At 41.4% G+C, this 13,007-nt stretch overlaps 1 protein-coding gene across 3 annotated transcripts in view; it reads right to left on the minus strand.

Moving 5' to 3' along the window:
- Nucleotides 1–13,007, minus strand: part of Pgm1 (phosphoglucomutase 1) — a 72,953-nt gene that overhangs the window by 5,199 nt on the left and 54,747 nt on the right. For all 3 annotated transcript variants that reach the window (XM_020169077.2, XM_074079888.1, XM_020169076.2), the window contains exons 8-10: nt 6,712–6,847; nt 3,478–3,661; nt 1,051–1,185 (exon numbers count right to left, since the gene is read on the minus strand). In XM_020169077.2, coding sequence (XP_020024666.2) covers nt 1,051–1,185; nt 3,478–3,661; nt 6,712–6,847 — 455 coding nt within the window. The remainder of the gene's footprint in view (nt 1–1,050; nt 1,186–3,477; nt 3,662–6,711; nt 6,848–13,007) is intronic.

Consider the following 13,007-nt stretch of genomic DNA (forward strand, 5'->3'; position numbering starts at 1 on the left):
GAAAACATGGCTGTTCTATTTTTAATTTTTTCGAAACTTCCATCCTGTTTACCAAAATGGCTGTACCAATTTATATTCCTTCCAACAGTGTACATGTATGTTCCCTTTTCCCACCTCCCCATAAACACTTATCTTTTGTCTTTTTGCAACAGATGTCCTGACAGGTGTGAAGTTACAGCTAGCTCATCATGGTTTAGATTTGTACTTCCGTGATCATGAGCAATGTTGACCGCCTTTTTATATATGGCTGTTTGTATGTCTTTGGGAAAATATCATTTCAGCAAACACCATTTAAAGGGGCATTGTAGAGCCTTTAGGATACAGTGTGTGTTATGAACCACCAAAGAAGGGAACACACTTCTTTTTGTGGCTGTGAAGTCAGGGCTGGGAGCAAGATGAGTGCTGTGAGGGTACATGTGGGGAGCTCTCCTGGGCCTCACTCCTTCCTGTTCTTCCATTTCAGCGGCTGTCCTCCAACTTCTCTGTCTCCCCACCTAGATCCCAAGGTCTCTTCTCACTCTGACATACTCCTGAAGAAGACTGTGGGTGGGGCTGGGAACTCAACCCATTAGACTGCAAATCAGCAGACTTTTCTGTGAAGATACCTAACACTGCCTCTCCCTGCAAGTGATGCACCATGATGAGTAAAGGGCCAGAACACCACTTCAGGGGCTGATGTAAAGATTAGTTATCTTAAATCTGCCAGTTACTGCAACCTATTAGCTGTTTCTTAACCTCCCTGTGCCTTACTTTCCTTATCTGTAATGGGGAGAATAATAGTTTATATCACTTGAGAATTAAATGTGATGAGCTCAGAAGAGAGTTTGGCAAGTAGTAAATGCTCAGATAACTGTTTATTGCTATTGATATATTAATATTACCATTATCTGTCATTGTTGCTGTGACATATTAAAGGACACAGAGAGGACAGCAAGCATAGCTGGTATCTGACGGTCACTGAGAAGTGCGTTTTGATAGCACAGGCTAGGGGAACCAATGTTACTCTCTCCATCAGAAAGAACTTGTCAGAGCACAGGGCGCACGCATTACCTGGGGGTCCTGGTTGATCTTGGTGACATCCTTTTCATAGCTATCGATGTACAGTCGAATGGTGGCTCCCGCACTCCCCGTGCCACTCAGTCGGAAGATGATACGAGATCCATCTGTAAAAATGAGCCGCAAGCCCTGGAAAAGATACGTAGAGATTTTTTCTCTTGTGTGCAGTAAGGGAGACTGAAGACTAGCAAACTGTGAGGAGTCCGTTTAGAGGCCTAGTCTCACCCATGCTTGACCAGTCAGAGGATTAGATCCTTGGCAAGTGGTAGCAACTGAGCCCCACGAGTCTGTCCTCCAACCACCTCTCAACTACACCCTGAAAATGAAGCTTAGCTAATTTGGGAGAAGCATTTCCAAGGTCAGGTGGGAGACACGATCTTGGGGATGCTAGATGATAGGAGGGCTTGGCACCCCACTTCCCTGTGACACATGGACTTGCCATTCTAGTATGAAGCTTAATAAATAAGTGAGGGAAGCTGCTAGGTGCAGGAATTTGGCTCCCAGCTCAGGAGGGAACCATGGACAGAATAAAGTGAAACCAGTGTACAAGAAGTCTAGGCAGACAAGGGGAAGGAAGGACTCTCCAAGACACTGATAGACAGCCTCTCTACATGGGAGACAGCAGCTATGCCCTGGTGGTTGCCTGAGAACCCCTCAGTCTTCATGAGTGTATCAGTTTTTCCATAAAAAAAAAAATCATGGAAGAGCGCTTGCCTGGCAAGTGCAAGGCCCTGAGTTTGGTCCCCAGCACCAAAAAAAAAAAAAAATCAACTGTGCATAATGTTAAAGACTGACTGGAAGGAAAGACACTGCTCCTCTCCACTATTGTCACCAATCCCCATCCAGGTTTAATCCTGTCACTCATTAGCATTCATCAGCAAAGGCAGCAGATGGAATACTGAGTACATACTCCACTTGGTCATCACGGAAGACATGGTTCATTCCCACTCACCATTTCTTGCTTTTTAGAAACAATATCAGGGTTGGTCTCCTTTCCTCCAGCTTTGACTAGAAGCTTCTAAATTCTTTCCACTTGATTACAGAAGCTACATCTACTTTGGAACATTTTTCTCTCCTACCTGGTCTTCCCGCTACATGCTCAGGTTTTCAAATTCTACAAATTGGTGATGATGCCTCTTCCTTACACAGCTCTGAGAGCGACCTCCATAGTTATGTAGACAGCTGTCCTGCCTCACCTCTGCTTCCTTCCTCCCTCCTGGCCAATGCAGGAAGCAGAGGAGGGATGGGGCCTACTTTTCCTGAACTTACACTTTAGCTCTGAAGGTTCTACTACAAGAACTTCTGCTCACCTGTGCTGTCCCCTTGGCCACTGTCTTCTTCCCTACACTCCTCCCTTTCTCCACCCCAGGCCTCTCTCATTCTAATTATTTTAGACCTAATTTATGATTTACAATCATCTATACTGGATCCAAAGTTCTCACAGACAATGTAAAGGCACAAGGATGATAAGTCACTTGCTAGAAGTGGGATGGGTAACTCTGGGCACTGAAGGTAGCTGTGAGGAGGCTACATCTGCCCATCCATCACCTGCTCTTCACAGACAGCTTTCAATAAATCCCATGGGCTATCTCTTCTAAACCCTGTGGGATGCCTTGGGAAGCACCAGGCCAAGGACCTGGCTTTTTCTGATAGGCTTATCTGAAAAAGTAGATGTGGAGGCTGTCACACACCTTCAACCCTCTTTTATTATCTATGCTTCTAAATTCCCAGAGACGAGTCCATTTTTTGATAACAGATCCAGAGGTGAGAGGATCCTGGGTCCTGCGTGTTTTTGAGAAGAGGGGAGAAGGCCTGACAAGCTTGCAGTCTTCAGTCCTGGGCATACAATGAGAGAAACCTTAACAATTCTGTCACCGCCCAGGATGGTCCAGGTTTTCATCTGTGGTGTCCTGCTATTCATAATGCCTAGTCAGATGGGCCCCAGATTTCAACTGTTAACATGTCTAAGTCCAGGAACATCTTATTTAGAACTTAGGATGTATGAAAGAAACATATATGATATGCTGTCATTCTGCTATAATCTTTGGGGAGAAAAAAGAGATTTGATATCTAAGGCCACAGTACACGTTTTTTAGATTCTGGAGCTCCTTTTTACACATACACTCTACATGACATCTTGTGTGTGACTCCAGAGGATGCAAAGGTCTCTCTGACCTGTTGGCTCAGAATCCCAGAATGAGGGCATAATGGATTGCACAAAACCAGGGCAAAACCATTCTCCCTACAAGTACATGTGAGCGTCACATGTAACATAACTCAGCAGAAAACGAGTTTAGAACAGCTACCCCAGAAAAACAGGCAGGCCAAGGAAATACAACCAAGGGATCTTTTTCTTTTTTTCTCTTGGGCTTTAAAGATGCATCCCTGGGGCCTTTCCGCAAACCCCAAATCTGTTCTTACTTGATTTTTCGAGACACTTCCATCCACTGGGTCATTGTATTCAAAGTTATCAGCTTTTTCCACAGTGTAGACTTTGTCATTTGCAGAGAACTGCTTCCCCACGAAGGAGCGGTCAAACATTAGGGCCTCTAGATCTTTCATCATCTTGCTTGCGCCCTCCGCTTCCACCTCCTCATAATCATACCTGGAAGGAGAGAGTCATGGAGTTGAGGCCCGGACTGACTTACAGCATATTAAGATATAACAAGATTGTCTTCTTCATTTGACTGGCCGTCCCGCAAAGCCATCTAACTTCAGAGGAAGTGTGTCAGTCAGTGAGGACAGAGCAAGCCAGGATGAAAGGAAGGTGTGAAGGATTTCTGCTTCTGAATAAGCAGAAAACTTGGCTTTACTACAGACTAAAGCTCTAAGATGTTTCAAAGGCTTTCAAGTGATACTACCTATCATTGTATCACTACATCCTGAGGAGGGAGAAGCAAAACTCTGTTATCTCCAGAGAACTGCACATCAAGAGCATACGACTCAGTCTGTTCTCTTCCAAATTCTTTGAGTGTCTTTGGGTGAAGGCTGTGACTGCTCCTAGTCTGGGACCTGCCTGAGGCTGCTGAGATTGGCTAAGGGGAGTTCCAGTCTCCACAGGAGCTTCCCAGAGCAAGGCCAGGATTTTACGGACCAGATGAAGGAGCCAAAGGCTAACTTCACATCTGAAAACACTGAGGGGGTAGATTCTGCTCCAAAGTGGTTTGACTTCACCCTGACAGAGGAGGCCAGGTGTGGATACAGAAGGGCCAAGAGAAAAAGGTGCAGCACGAATGAAATTCTGTGACAAATATTTTTCCTTCAAAACTTGTTCTCAACATCTTTCTTATGAGTTAAAGACTCTTGCAGGTGGCTTGTCTTGACCTAGGGGCACCCATCCCATTGACAGAGTAATTTTTTAGAGGCTAGATCAAGATAACAGAGACTATATTTGTTTGCAATAGTGAAACAAACAGGAGGTATGCAAGATGATATCTCCAAGACATGAGGAATCCTGGGGAATTAAGTCCAACTTACTCTGGCTCCAGAATTCCATGAATCAAGGACAAAACAGTTCCCTTCATCTTGGAGTCAGTGCTTTCCCACAGTTAAAATGATAAAGAGCAAGAAATTACAATCAGGTGTTTGTGCTTTGTGTCTGCGACCTTTGGGTGTTTAAGGGAAATATTTTATGAAACCTAGGCACAGCTGGTGGAATGGAAGAATCCGGGTTCCGCAATCAGACAGAGCAAGCTATGAAGCTTTGGCTGCTAACTGCAACAATGGGCCACCTGTCCCATCTCTTGGAATCTCGGGTGCCTTATCAATTGTTTTGAGGCTGATGTGAGATAATGCATACGAAAGTGGCTAGCATTCCTGCTCAATAAATGGAGGGTATAATGGAGTCAGAACTAATTATAAATGCAGGTTCTGAGGGACCAGTTTGTAATACATGGTTAGCAGTTAGATTTGATAGTTAATAAAAAAATGTTGGAAACAGTTTCAATATGGTGGGTTTTAACTAACACAAGAGTAACTCTCTGCACAACTGTTCCTTAGCTTATTCCACTCTGGCTACTGTTTATTCATTCATTTACATATTAAACATGTTTACACAGTGTCTACTATGACTTAGGTGATGGAGGATATCATGTGGCATAAAAACAGCCCTGGGCCTGTTTTTGTAGATCGCTAGACTCTAGAGAGTTTGTGACTGCGGCTGTGAACTGCCAGAGCGTTCTGGCTCCCAGACAGTCCATTTCTGCCTTGCTTCCCAGGACTGCTACAAAGTACCAGGTGGAAGTTTTTACTGACGCTTTCTACTAAAGCGTACCTTAACCTTGAGCAACTCTGGCTTTCTTTTTTTTTTTTTTTTTCATTTGTCGGACTGGGGTTTGAACTCAAGGCTTCACACTTGCAAAGCTGGTACTCTACTACACGAGCCACACATCCAGTTCATTTTGCTCTGGTTATTTTGGAGATGGGGTCTTGCAAACTATCTGCCTGGGTGACCCTGAACTGTGATCCTTCCAATCTCAGCCTCCCAAGTAGCTAGGATTACAGGCATGAGCCATCGGTGCCTGGCAACTTGGACTTCTTAGTCAGAACTCTCCACAAGGGATTAAGGCCCAATTCTTTAATTATGTAGTCTAGCTCACTCATTTTATTAAACAGGCAACTGAGATCCAGAGAAGTTATATCCATACATTTCTTATAGAAAAACACTTTAATGACCTTTTTTCCCTATTTCTTTTTCACAATTAGAATACTGAGATCTAAAGTCATTAGACTTTTATACTTATTAAGGGACAGGCAAATTGGAATTAGTGAAAAACCTTACTGGTAAAAAAAAAAATTGTGGCATTGGGGCTCAAACCCAGAGGTAGAACATGTGCTTAGATGAGCTGCAGCCTCAGCAGCCCCCTCCCAATTTTTTTTTTGGGTGGTTCTGGGGTTTGAACTCAGGGCTTCACACTTGCTAGGTAGGCACTCTACAACTTGAGCCACTCTGCAGTCCCTCTCAATTTTTTAATGCACATTAAAAACTGAAGTATACATTGTTCTAAGTATTCTTGTCACTGCAGATTTCCCCAGACCTGGCAGAAAGCAAGTACAGTGGATATTTGTTGGCTTAAAGAAGGAGATATTGACAAGTACAAAGTCTTTAAGGACCTATTTAAAGAGTGAGAAAAGTTGATTTGGAATAGCATAATTGTTTCCATAATTTAAGAAAATTTTTTTCTATATTTTTAGTGCTCGAATTACAGAACACTTTCAAACTTGTATTCCATTTAATCTTCTCAATAGTTGGACTGTTATTCCCCTTTCTACAGATGAAAAAACTGAATACAGAGAGAGACTACATGATCTCCTAATTTAGTAAGGAAGGGGAAGAAATAAAATTCAAATCCACTTTTCTGAATCCAGATCCTATGCTATTATCATGTCTACCTAATTGGCACATTTAAAAACACTTACAAAGCATTTACTCTTTTGATTTATGTTAGCTAAATTTTTTAAGTCTTGTTTTTATGGTTGACATAAAAGTTGACTTCATCCTGACCCTGATCAAATTATTTTAAAAGTCCTCAACTGGTAGAAGCTGGATGAAGTTGGGTTTTATTATCACTTCAGACAGGAAAGACTATACACGTAAGAACTGAACTCTGTTCAGTTCCCCACCATACCTGGAACCCCAGGCAGGCTGAGTCTTACCTGGTGAAGAAGTTCCGGCCATACTTTTGCCAGTGATCTTTGAGAATGTCCTCCACGCTCTGTTTGCGGGTGGCCAGAATGGAGAGCCAGGCAAGGACAGCCCACAGCCCATCTTTCTCACGGATGTGGTCAGAACCTGATGGGGCAGAGCAAACTGCTATGAGACAAGTGGCTTCTGGAAAACACTTGGGAATGAACGCAGTGGGGAGTACTCAGGCCTACTAAAAGAGTCCTGAAACTTGCCTGCGGATTTGAGTACACAGAGGGAATCACGTATTCCCAAAGCAGCACAATATTGGCACGAAGATGATTCTTCCCACAAGTGATTTAGAAATTTGAGGCAAATGTCACTACACACATCAGCGGGATAATGTGGTAAAACCGGATATGTCAATTGCAAAGTATTGATGTGAGGGGAAAAAAACAAAGTGCTGGGCACTGGTGGCCCATGCCTGTAATCCTAGTGACTCAGGAGGCTGAGATCGGGAGGATTGTGGGTCGAAGCCAGCATGGGCAAATAGTTCACAAGACCTTACCTCGAAAAAACCCTTCACAAAAATAGGGCTGGTGGAGTGACTCAAGGTGAAGGCCCTGAGTTTAAGCCCCAGTACCACAAAAAGCAAAACAAAACAAAAAACAAAAAAAGTAATTCTTAAATAAACAGAAGAAAAACATGACCAAAGTACCATTGCAGCCTCACAGAACAAAAGAAAGCATCTAAACAAGCTTTACAGAATCGGGAGGCTGAGGCAGGAGGACCAGCATGGGTTTCATTTCAAGACCCTGTCTAAAAAAAAAAAAAAAGCAGGATTTCAAGATGGCGGCTAGAGGGAGGAAGCAGAAAGCAAGCCTCCTATAGTGAAATCTTGGAGAGATGCTGGAGACACACCTTGCAGGCATAATCACTGAAAAGAGGCATAACTTTGACCCCTCCACAACTCCAGGCGGCGCAGAGAATCTCCACTTCACGTTAAATGGAGAAACCAGGAGGGCCCCCGGGGCCGCCAGTCACCGGTGCCCAGATGGCTTGGGAAGACGCGGACCAGGTGAGCTTTGCAGTACTGCGGTAGCCCCACAGACAAGCCTGGGCCAGAGCAGCATAGCCCCCTGGACAGACTGACCTCCACCAGGGAAAAAAGAGAAACTGAGTAATAAGCAATAAGAACAATAAAGACATGAGGGAAAGAGGGTGGGGCGCACTGAGCGCCGAAGATTGGGGGAAGGGAATCCTTCCAGGGACTGTAAATAAACAAGCTGGACGGGCTGGAGAGGCTCTGGCGGGAGCTGGGGCAGGGTGCACGCCCAGCAACCAGGAGTGGGAAAGCTGGTGAGAGTGGCAGAGGGAGGAAAACTCCACAGGAGAAGAGGGAAGACCCACTTCCCACGTGAACTGCAAACAAACATGGCGGCTGGCAGGAACAGCAGCACCGCCCAATAATCAGGAGCAGGAAAGCTTGTGAAAGTGGCAGTGGGAGGAAAACTCGACAGGAGAGGGGGGAAGACCCACCTCTCACATGAACTGTAAATAAACACGCAGGCCTGACAACACGGGTGCAGTGTCACCTTTCCCAGTGCTTGGAAAGGGAAAAGCCTGTAGCAGAGGCTCCCGCACAGGAGAAATATGAACAAACAAAGCCTACGGGACCAGGTGAGTGCTGAGCTCACCCCAGAGATCTGCATAAATAACGCCTCCAGCAACAGCAGGCGTCAAGACAGCAGCGGGCAGGCAAGCCACAGCTGCAGATACCATTCCCAGAACTGTCTGCAGACTCTTTTTTTTCTTTTTCTCCCTACCTTTGATGAGAGAACAACCGAATTACACCTGCAAGCGGAAAAACTTACTGAAACTGTATTGCATTTGAACTTGGGACACTAGGTGGGGTTTTTGTGTGTGTGTGTGTGTGTGTGTGTGTAGTTTTGTTCAACTTTATGCTTCCCCTTTGATGAGACAACTACACAACATCGGAGGCACCATCTCCAGGATTGGAGACTGAGACAGACACCCAAATTATTAAGACTGAAACTTCACTGCATTTGAACTTGGAGGTTTTTTTTTTTTTAATTTTCTATTTTCCATTTTATTTTAATTCATTTTTATATATAGACATTTCTTTCATTTACTTATTTTTTATTTTTATTCCTATCTACTTTTTTTTTATTTTTGATTTTCAATCCTGTCTCTCTAATGTCTGTTCAGCTTACTGTCAATTAGTACACTAACGCTCCCTGTTTATAGCTCTGAAACTTTCTTGTCTGAAACCTTATTCTGCTTTCTCCCTCTTGTCTGTGTATTTGTTTTCCCCTTTTCTTTAACTTCTTGCTTTCCATCTTATCTCACCTTTCCATTCTAAATATTACCACTGTTATTATTACAAGCTAGAAAATACTTAATTGCACACAGTACAGGGACAGTAACAACACCAAAGACAATGACAGGAAGACAGAAAAAACAGGGAAACCAGTTTCCCCACAGCAAAAAATTAGTACAGGAACCAGAGGGAAATGAAGAAAACAGAAACTCAGATCCAGACTCCAACAAAATGAAGATAAACTATGCCAAAGGACCCAATGAAGCCCACAAGAATAATTTAAAAGAAGACATACTACAAGTACTTAATGAGAATTTTATAGAGATCATACTAGATAGGGTCAACCAAAATGTACAGGAGACACTCAAGAAATTCCAAGACAACAAAAATAAAGAATTTGAAAAAGCAAAAGAAGAAATAAAGGAAACCATAGAAGCACTGTATAAAAACCAAAGTGAAAGAGAGAACATGATGAATAAACACATAAATGAACTCAGGACAAAAATAGACAACATTAAAGAGGAAAACAGCCAGGATATGGAAAACCTCAGAAAAAAGAATGAAACAGAACTGCAAAACAAAACTGAAGGCCAATCCAGCAGAATAGAACAAACAGAAGACAGAATCTCAGAACTTGAAGAATGAAATGGTAATTAAAGGAAAAACTGAAGAACTATTAATTAAACAACTCAAGAACTGTGAAAAGAAAATGCAAGAACTCACTGACTCCATCAAAAGACCAAACTTGAGAATCATCGAAGAAGGAGAAGAGGTGCAAGCGAAGGGAATGCGTAATCTATTCAACAAAATAATAACGGAAAATTTCCCAAATCTAGAGAAAGATATTTCCATACAGATGCAAGAGGCCTCCAGGACACCAAACAGACCAGATCAAAATAGAACTACTCCATGACATATCATCATTAAAACAACAAGTTCAGAAACTAAGGAAAGAATATTGAAGGCTGTAAGAGAGAAAAAACAAGTAACATACAAAGGTAAACCCTTCAAAATCACAGCAGACTTCTCAACAGAAACATTAAAAGCAAGAAGAGCGTGGGGTGAGATCTTCCGGGCACTGAATGAAAATAACTTCAACCCCAGGATACTCTACCCAGCAAAACTATCATTCAAAATAGACGGAGCAATAAAAGTCTTCCATGATAAGCAGAAACTAAAACAATATGTGACCACAAGCCACCACTACAAAAGATTCTGCAAGGGATTCTGCACACAGAAAGTGAAACCCAACTTAACCATGAAAAGACAGGCAGCACCAAACCACAGGAAAAGAAAAAGCAAGACAGTAGAGAGTAACCTCAACTTAGGTACACACAATCAAACCTTCAAACAACCAAGACAACTAAATGACAGGAATCACCACATACCTATCAGTACTAAGGCTTAATGTTAATGGACTTAATTCACCCATCAAAAGGCAATGGTTGACAAAAAAAGGAAGATCCAACAATTTGTTGCTTACAGGAGACCCATCTCACCAACAGAAATAAGCATAGGCTTAGGATGAAAGGCTGGAAGAAGATTTACCAAGCCAATGGCCCCCGAAAACAGGCAGGAGGAGCAATACTTATCTCTGACAAAGTAGACTTCAAACCTACATTGATCAAATGAGATAAAGAAGGACATTCCATACTAATAAAAGGGGAAATAGACCAAAAGGAAATAATAATCATCAATCTGTATGCACCCAATGTCAATACACCCAATTTCATCAAATATACCCTGAAAGACCTAAAAGCATATATAAACGCCAACACAGTGGTTGTGGGAGACTTTAACACCCCATTATCATCAATAGATATGTCATCCAAACAAAAAATCAATAAAGAAATCCAAGATCTAAAATATGCAATAGATCAAATGGACCTACTTGATGTCTATAGAACATTTCATCCAACCTCTACACAATATACATTCTTCTCAGCAGCCCATGGAACCTTCTCCAAAATAGATCATATCCTACGGCACAAAGCAAGTCTCAGCAAATATAAGAAAATAGAAATTATACCGTGCATACTATCTGATCACAATGCAGTAAAAGTAGAACTCAACAACAAAAGTAAAGACAAAAACATGCAAATAGCTGGAAACTAAACAACTCATTACTTAATGAAGAATGGATCATCAATGAAATAAAAGAGGAAATTAAAAAGTTCCTGGAAGTCAATGAAAATGAAAACACAACCTACCGGAACCTATGGGACACAGCTAAGGCAGTCCTGAGAAGAAAGTTTATAGCCATAAGTGCATATATTAAAAAGACTGAAAGATCCCAAATCAATGACCTAATGATACATCTCAAACTCCTAGAAAAACAAGAACAAGCAAATCCCAAAACAAATAGGAGAGAAATAATAACAATAAGAGCTGAAATCAACAAAATAGAAACCAAAAAAACCATACAAAGAATTAATGAAACAAAAAGTTGGTTCTTTGAAAAAATAAACAAGATCGATAGACCCCTGGCAAACCTGACTAAAATGAGGAGAGAAAAAACCCAAATTAGTAGAATCAGGAATGCAAAAGGAGAGATAACAACAAACACCATGGAAGTCCAGAAAATCATCAGAGACTACTTTGAGAACCTATATTCAAATAAACTTGAAAATCTTAAAGAAATGGACAGATTTCTAGATACATATGATCATCCAAAACTGAACCAAGAGGAAATTAATCACCTGAATAGACCTATAACACAAAATGAAATGGAAGCAGCAATCAAGAGTCTCCCCAAAAAGAAAAGTCCAAGACCTGATGGATTCTCTGCTGAATTCTATCAGACCTTTAAAGAAGAACAGATACCAACCCTCCTTAAACTGTTCCATGAAATAGAAAGGGAAGGAAAACTGCCAAACACATTTTATGAAGCCAATATTACACTTATCCCAAAACCAGGCAAAGATACCTCCAAAAAGGAGAACTATAGGCCAATCTCCTTAATGAACATTGATGCAAAAATCCTCAACAAAATAATGGCAAACCAAATTCAACCACACATCAAAAAGATGATTCACCACGACCAAGTAGGCTTCATCCCAGGGATGCAGGGGTGGTTCAACATACAAAAATCAATAAATGTAATAAACCACATTAACAGAAGCAAAGACAAAAACCACTTGATCATCTCAGTAGATGCAGAAAAAGCCTTTGATAAGATCCAACACCAATTCATGATAAAAGCTCTAAGAAAACTAGGAATAGAAGGAAAGTACCTCAACATTATAAAAGCTATATATGACAAACGTATAGCCAGCATTATACTTAATGGAGAAAAACTGAAACCATTCCCTCTAAAATCAGGAACCAGACAAGGATGCCCACTATCTCCACTCCTATTCAACATAGTACTGGAATTCCTAGCCAGAGCAATTAGGCAAGAAGAAGGAATAAAAGGAATACAAATAGGTAAAGAAACTGTCAAAATATCCCTATTTGCAGACAACATGATCCTATACCTTAAAGACCCAAAAAACTCTACTCAGAAGCTTCTAAACATCATCAATAGCTATAGCAAGGTAGCAGGATATAAAATCAACATAGAAAAATCATTAGCATTTCTATACACTAACAATGAGCAAACTGAAAAAGAATGTATGAAAACAATTCCATTTATAATACCTCAAAAAAAATCAAATACCTAGGTGTAAACCTAACAAAAGATGTGAAAGACCTCTACAAGGAAAACTATACACTTCTGAAGAAAGAGATTGAGGAAGACTATAGAAAGTGGAGAGATCTCCCATGCTCATGGATTGGTAGAATCAACATAGTAAAAATGTTGATACTCCCAAAAGTAATCTACATGTTTAATGCAATTCCCATCAAAATTCCAATGACATTCATTAAAGAGATTGAAAAATCTACTGTTAAATTTATATGGAAACACAAGAGGCCACGAATAGCCAAGGCTATACTCAGTCAAAAGAACAATGCAGGAGGTATCACAATACCTGACTTCAAACTATA

The sequence above is a fragment of the Castor canadensis genome, chromosome 7, assembly GCF_047511655.1.
Source record: "Castor canadensis chromosome 7, mCasCan1.hap1v2, whole genome shotgun sequence".
Lineage (NCBI taxonomy): Eukaryota > Metazoa > Chordata > Mammalia > Rodentia > Castoridae > Castor > Castor canadensis.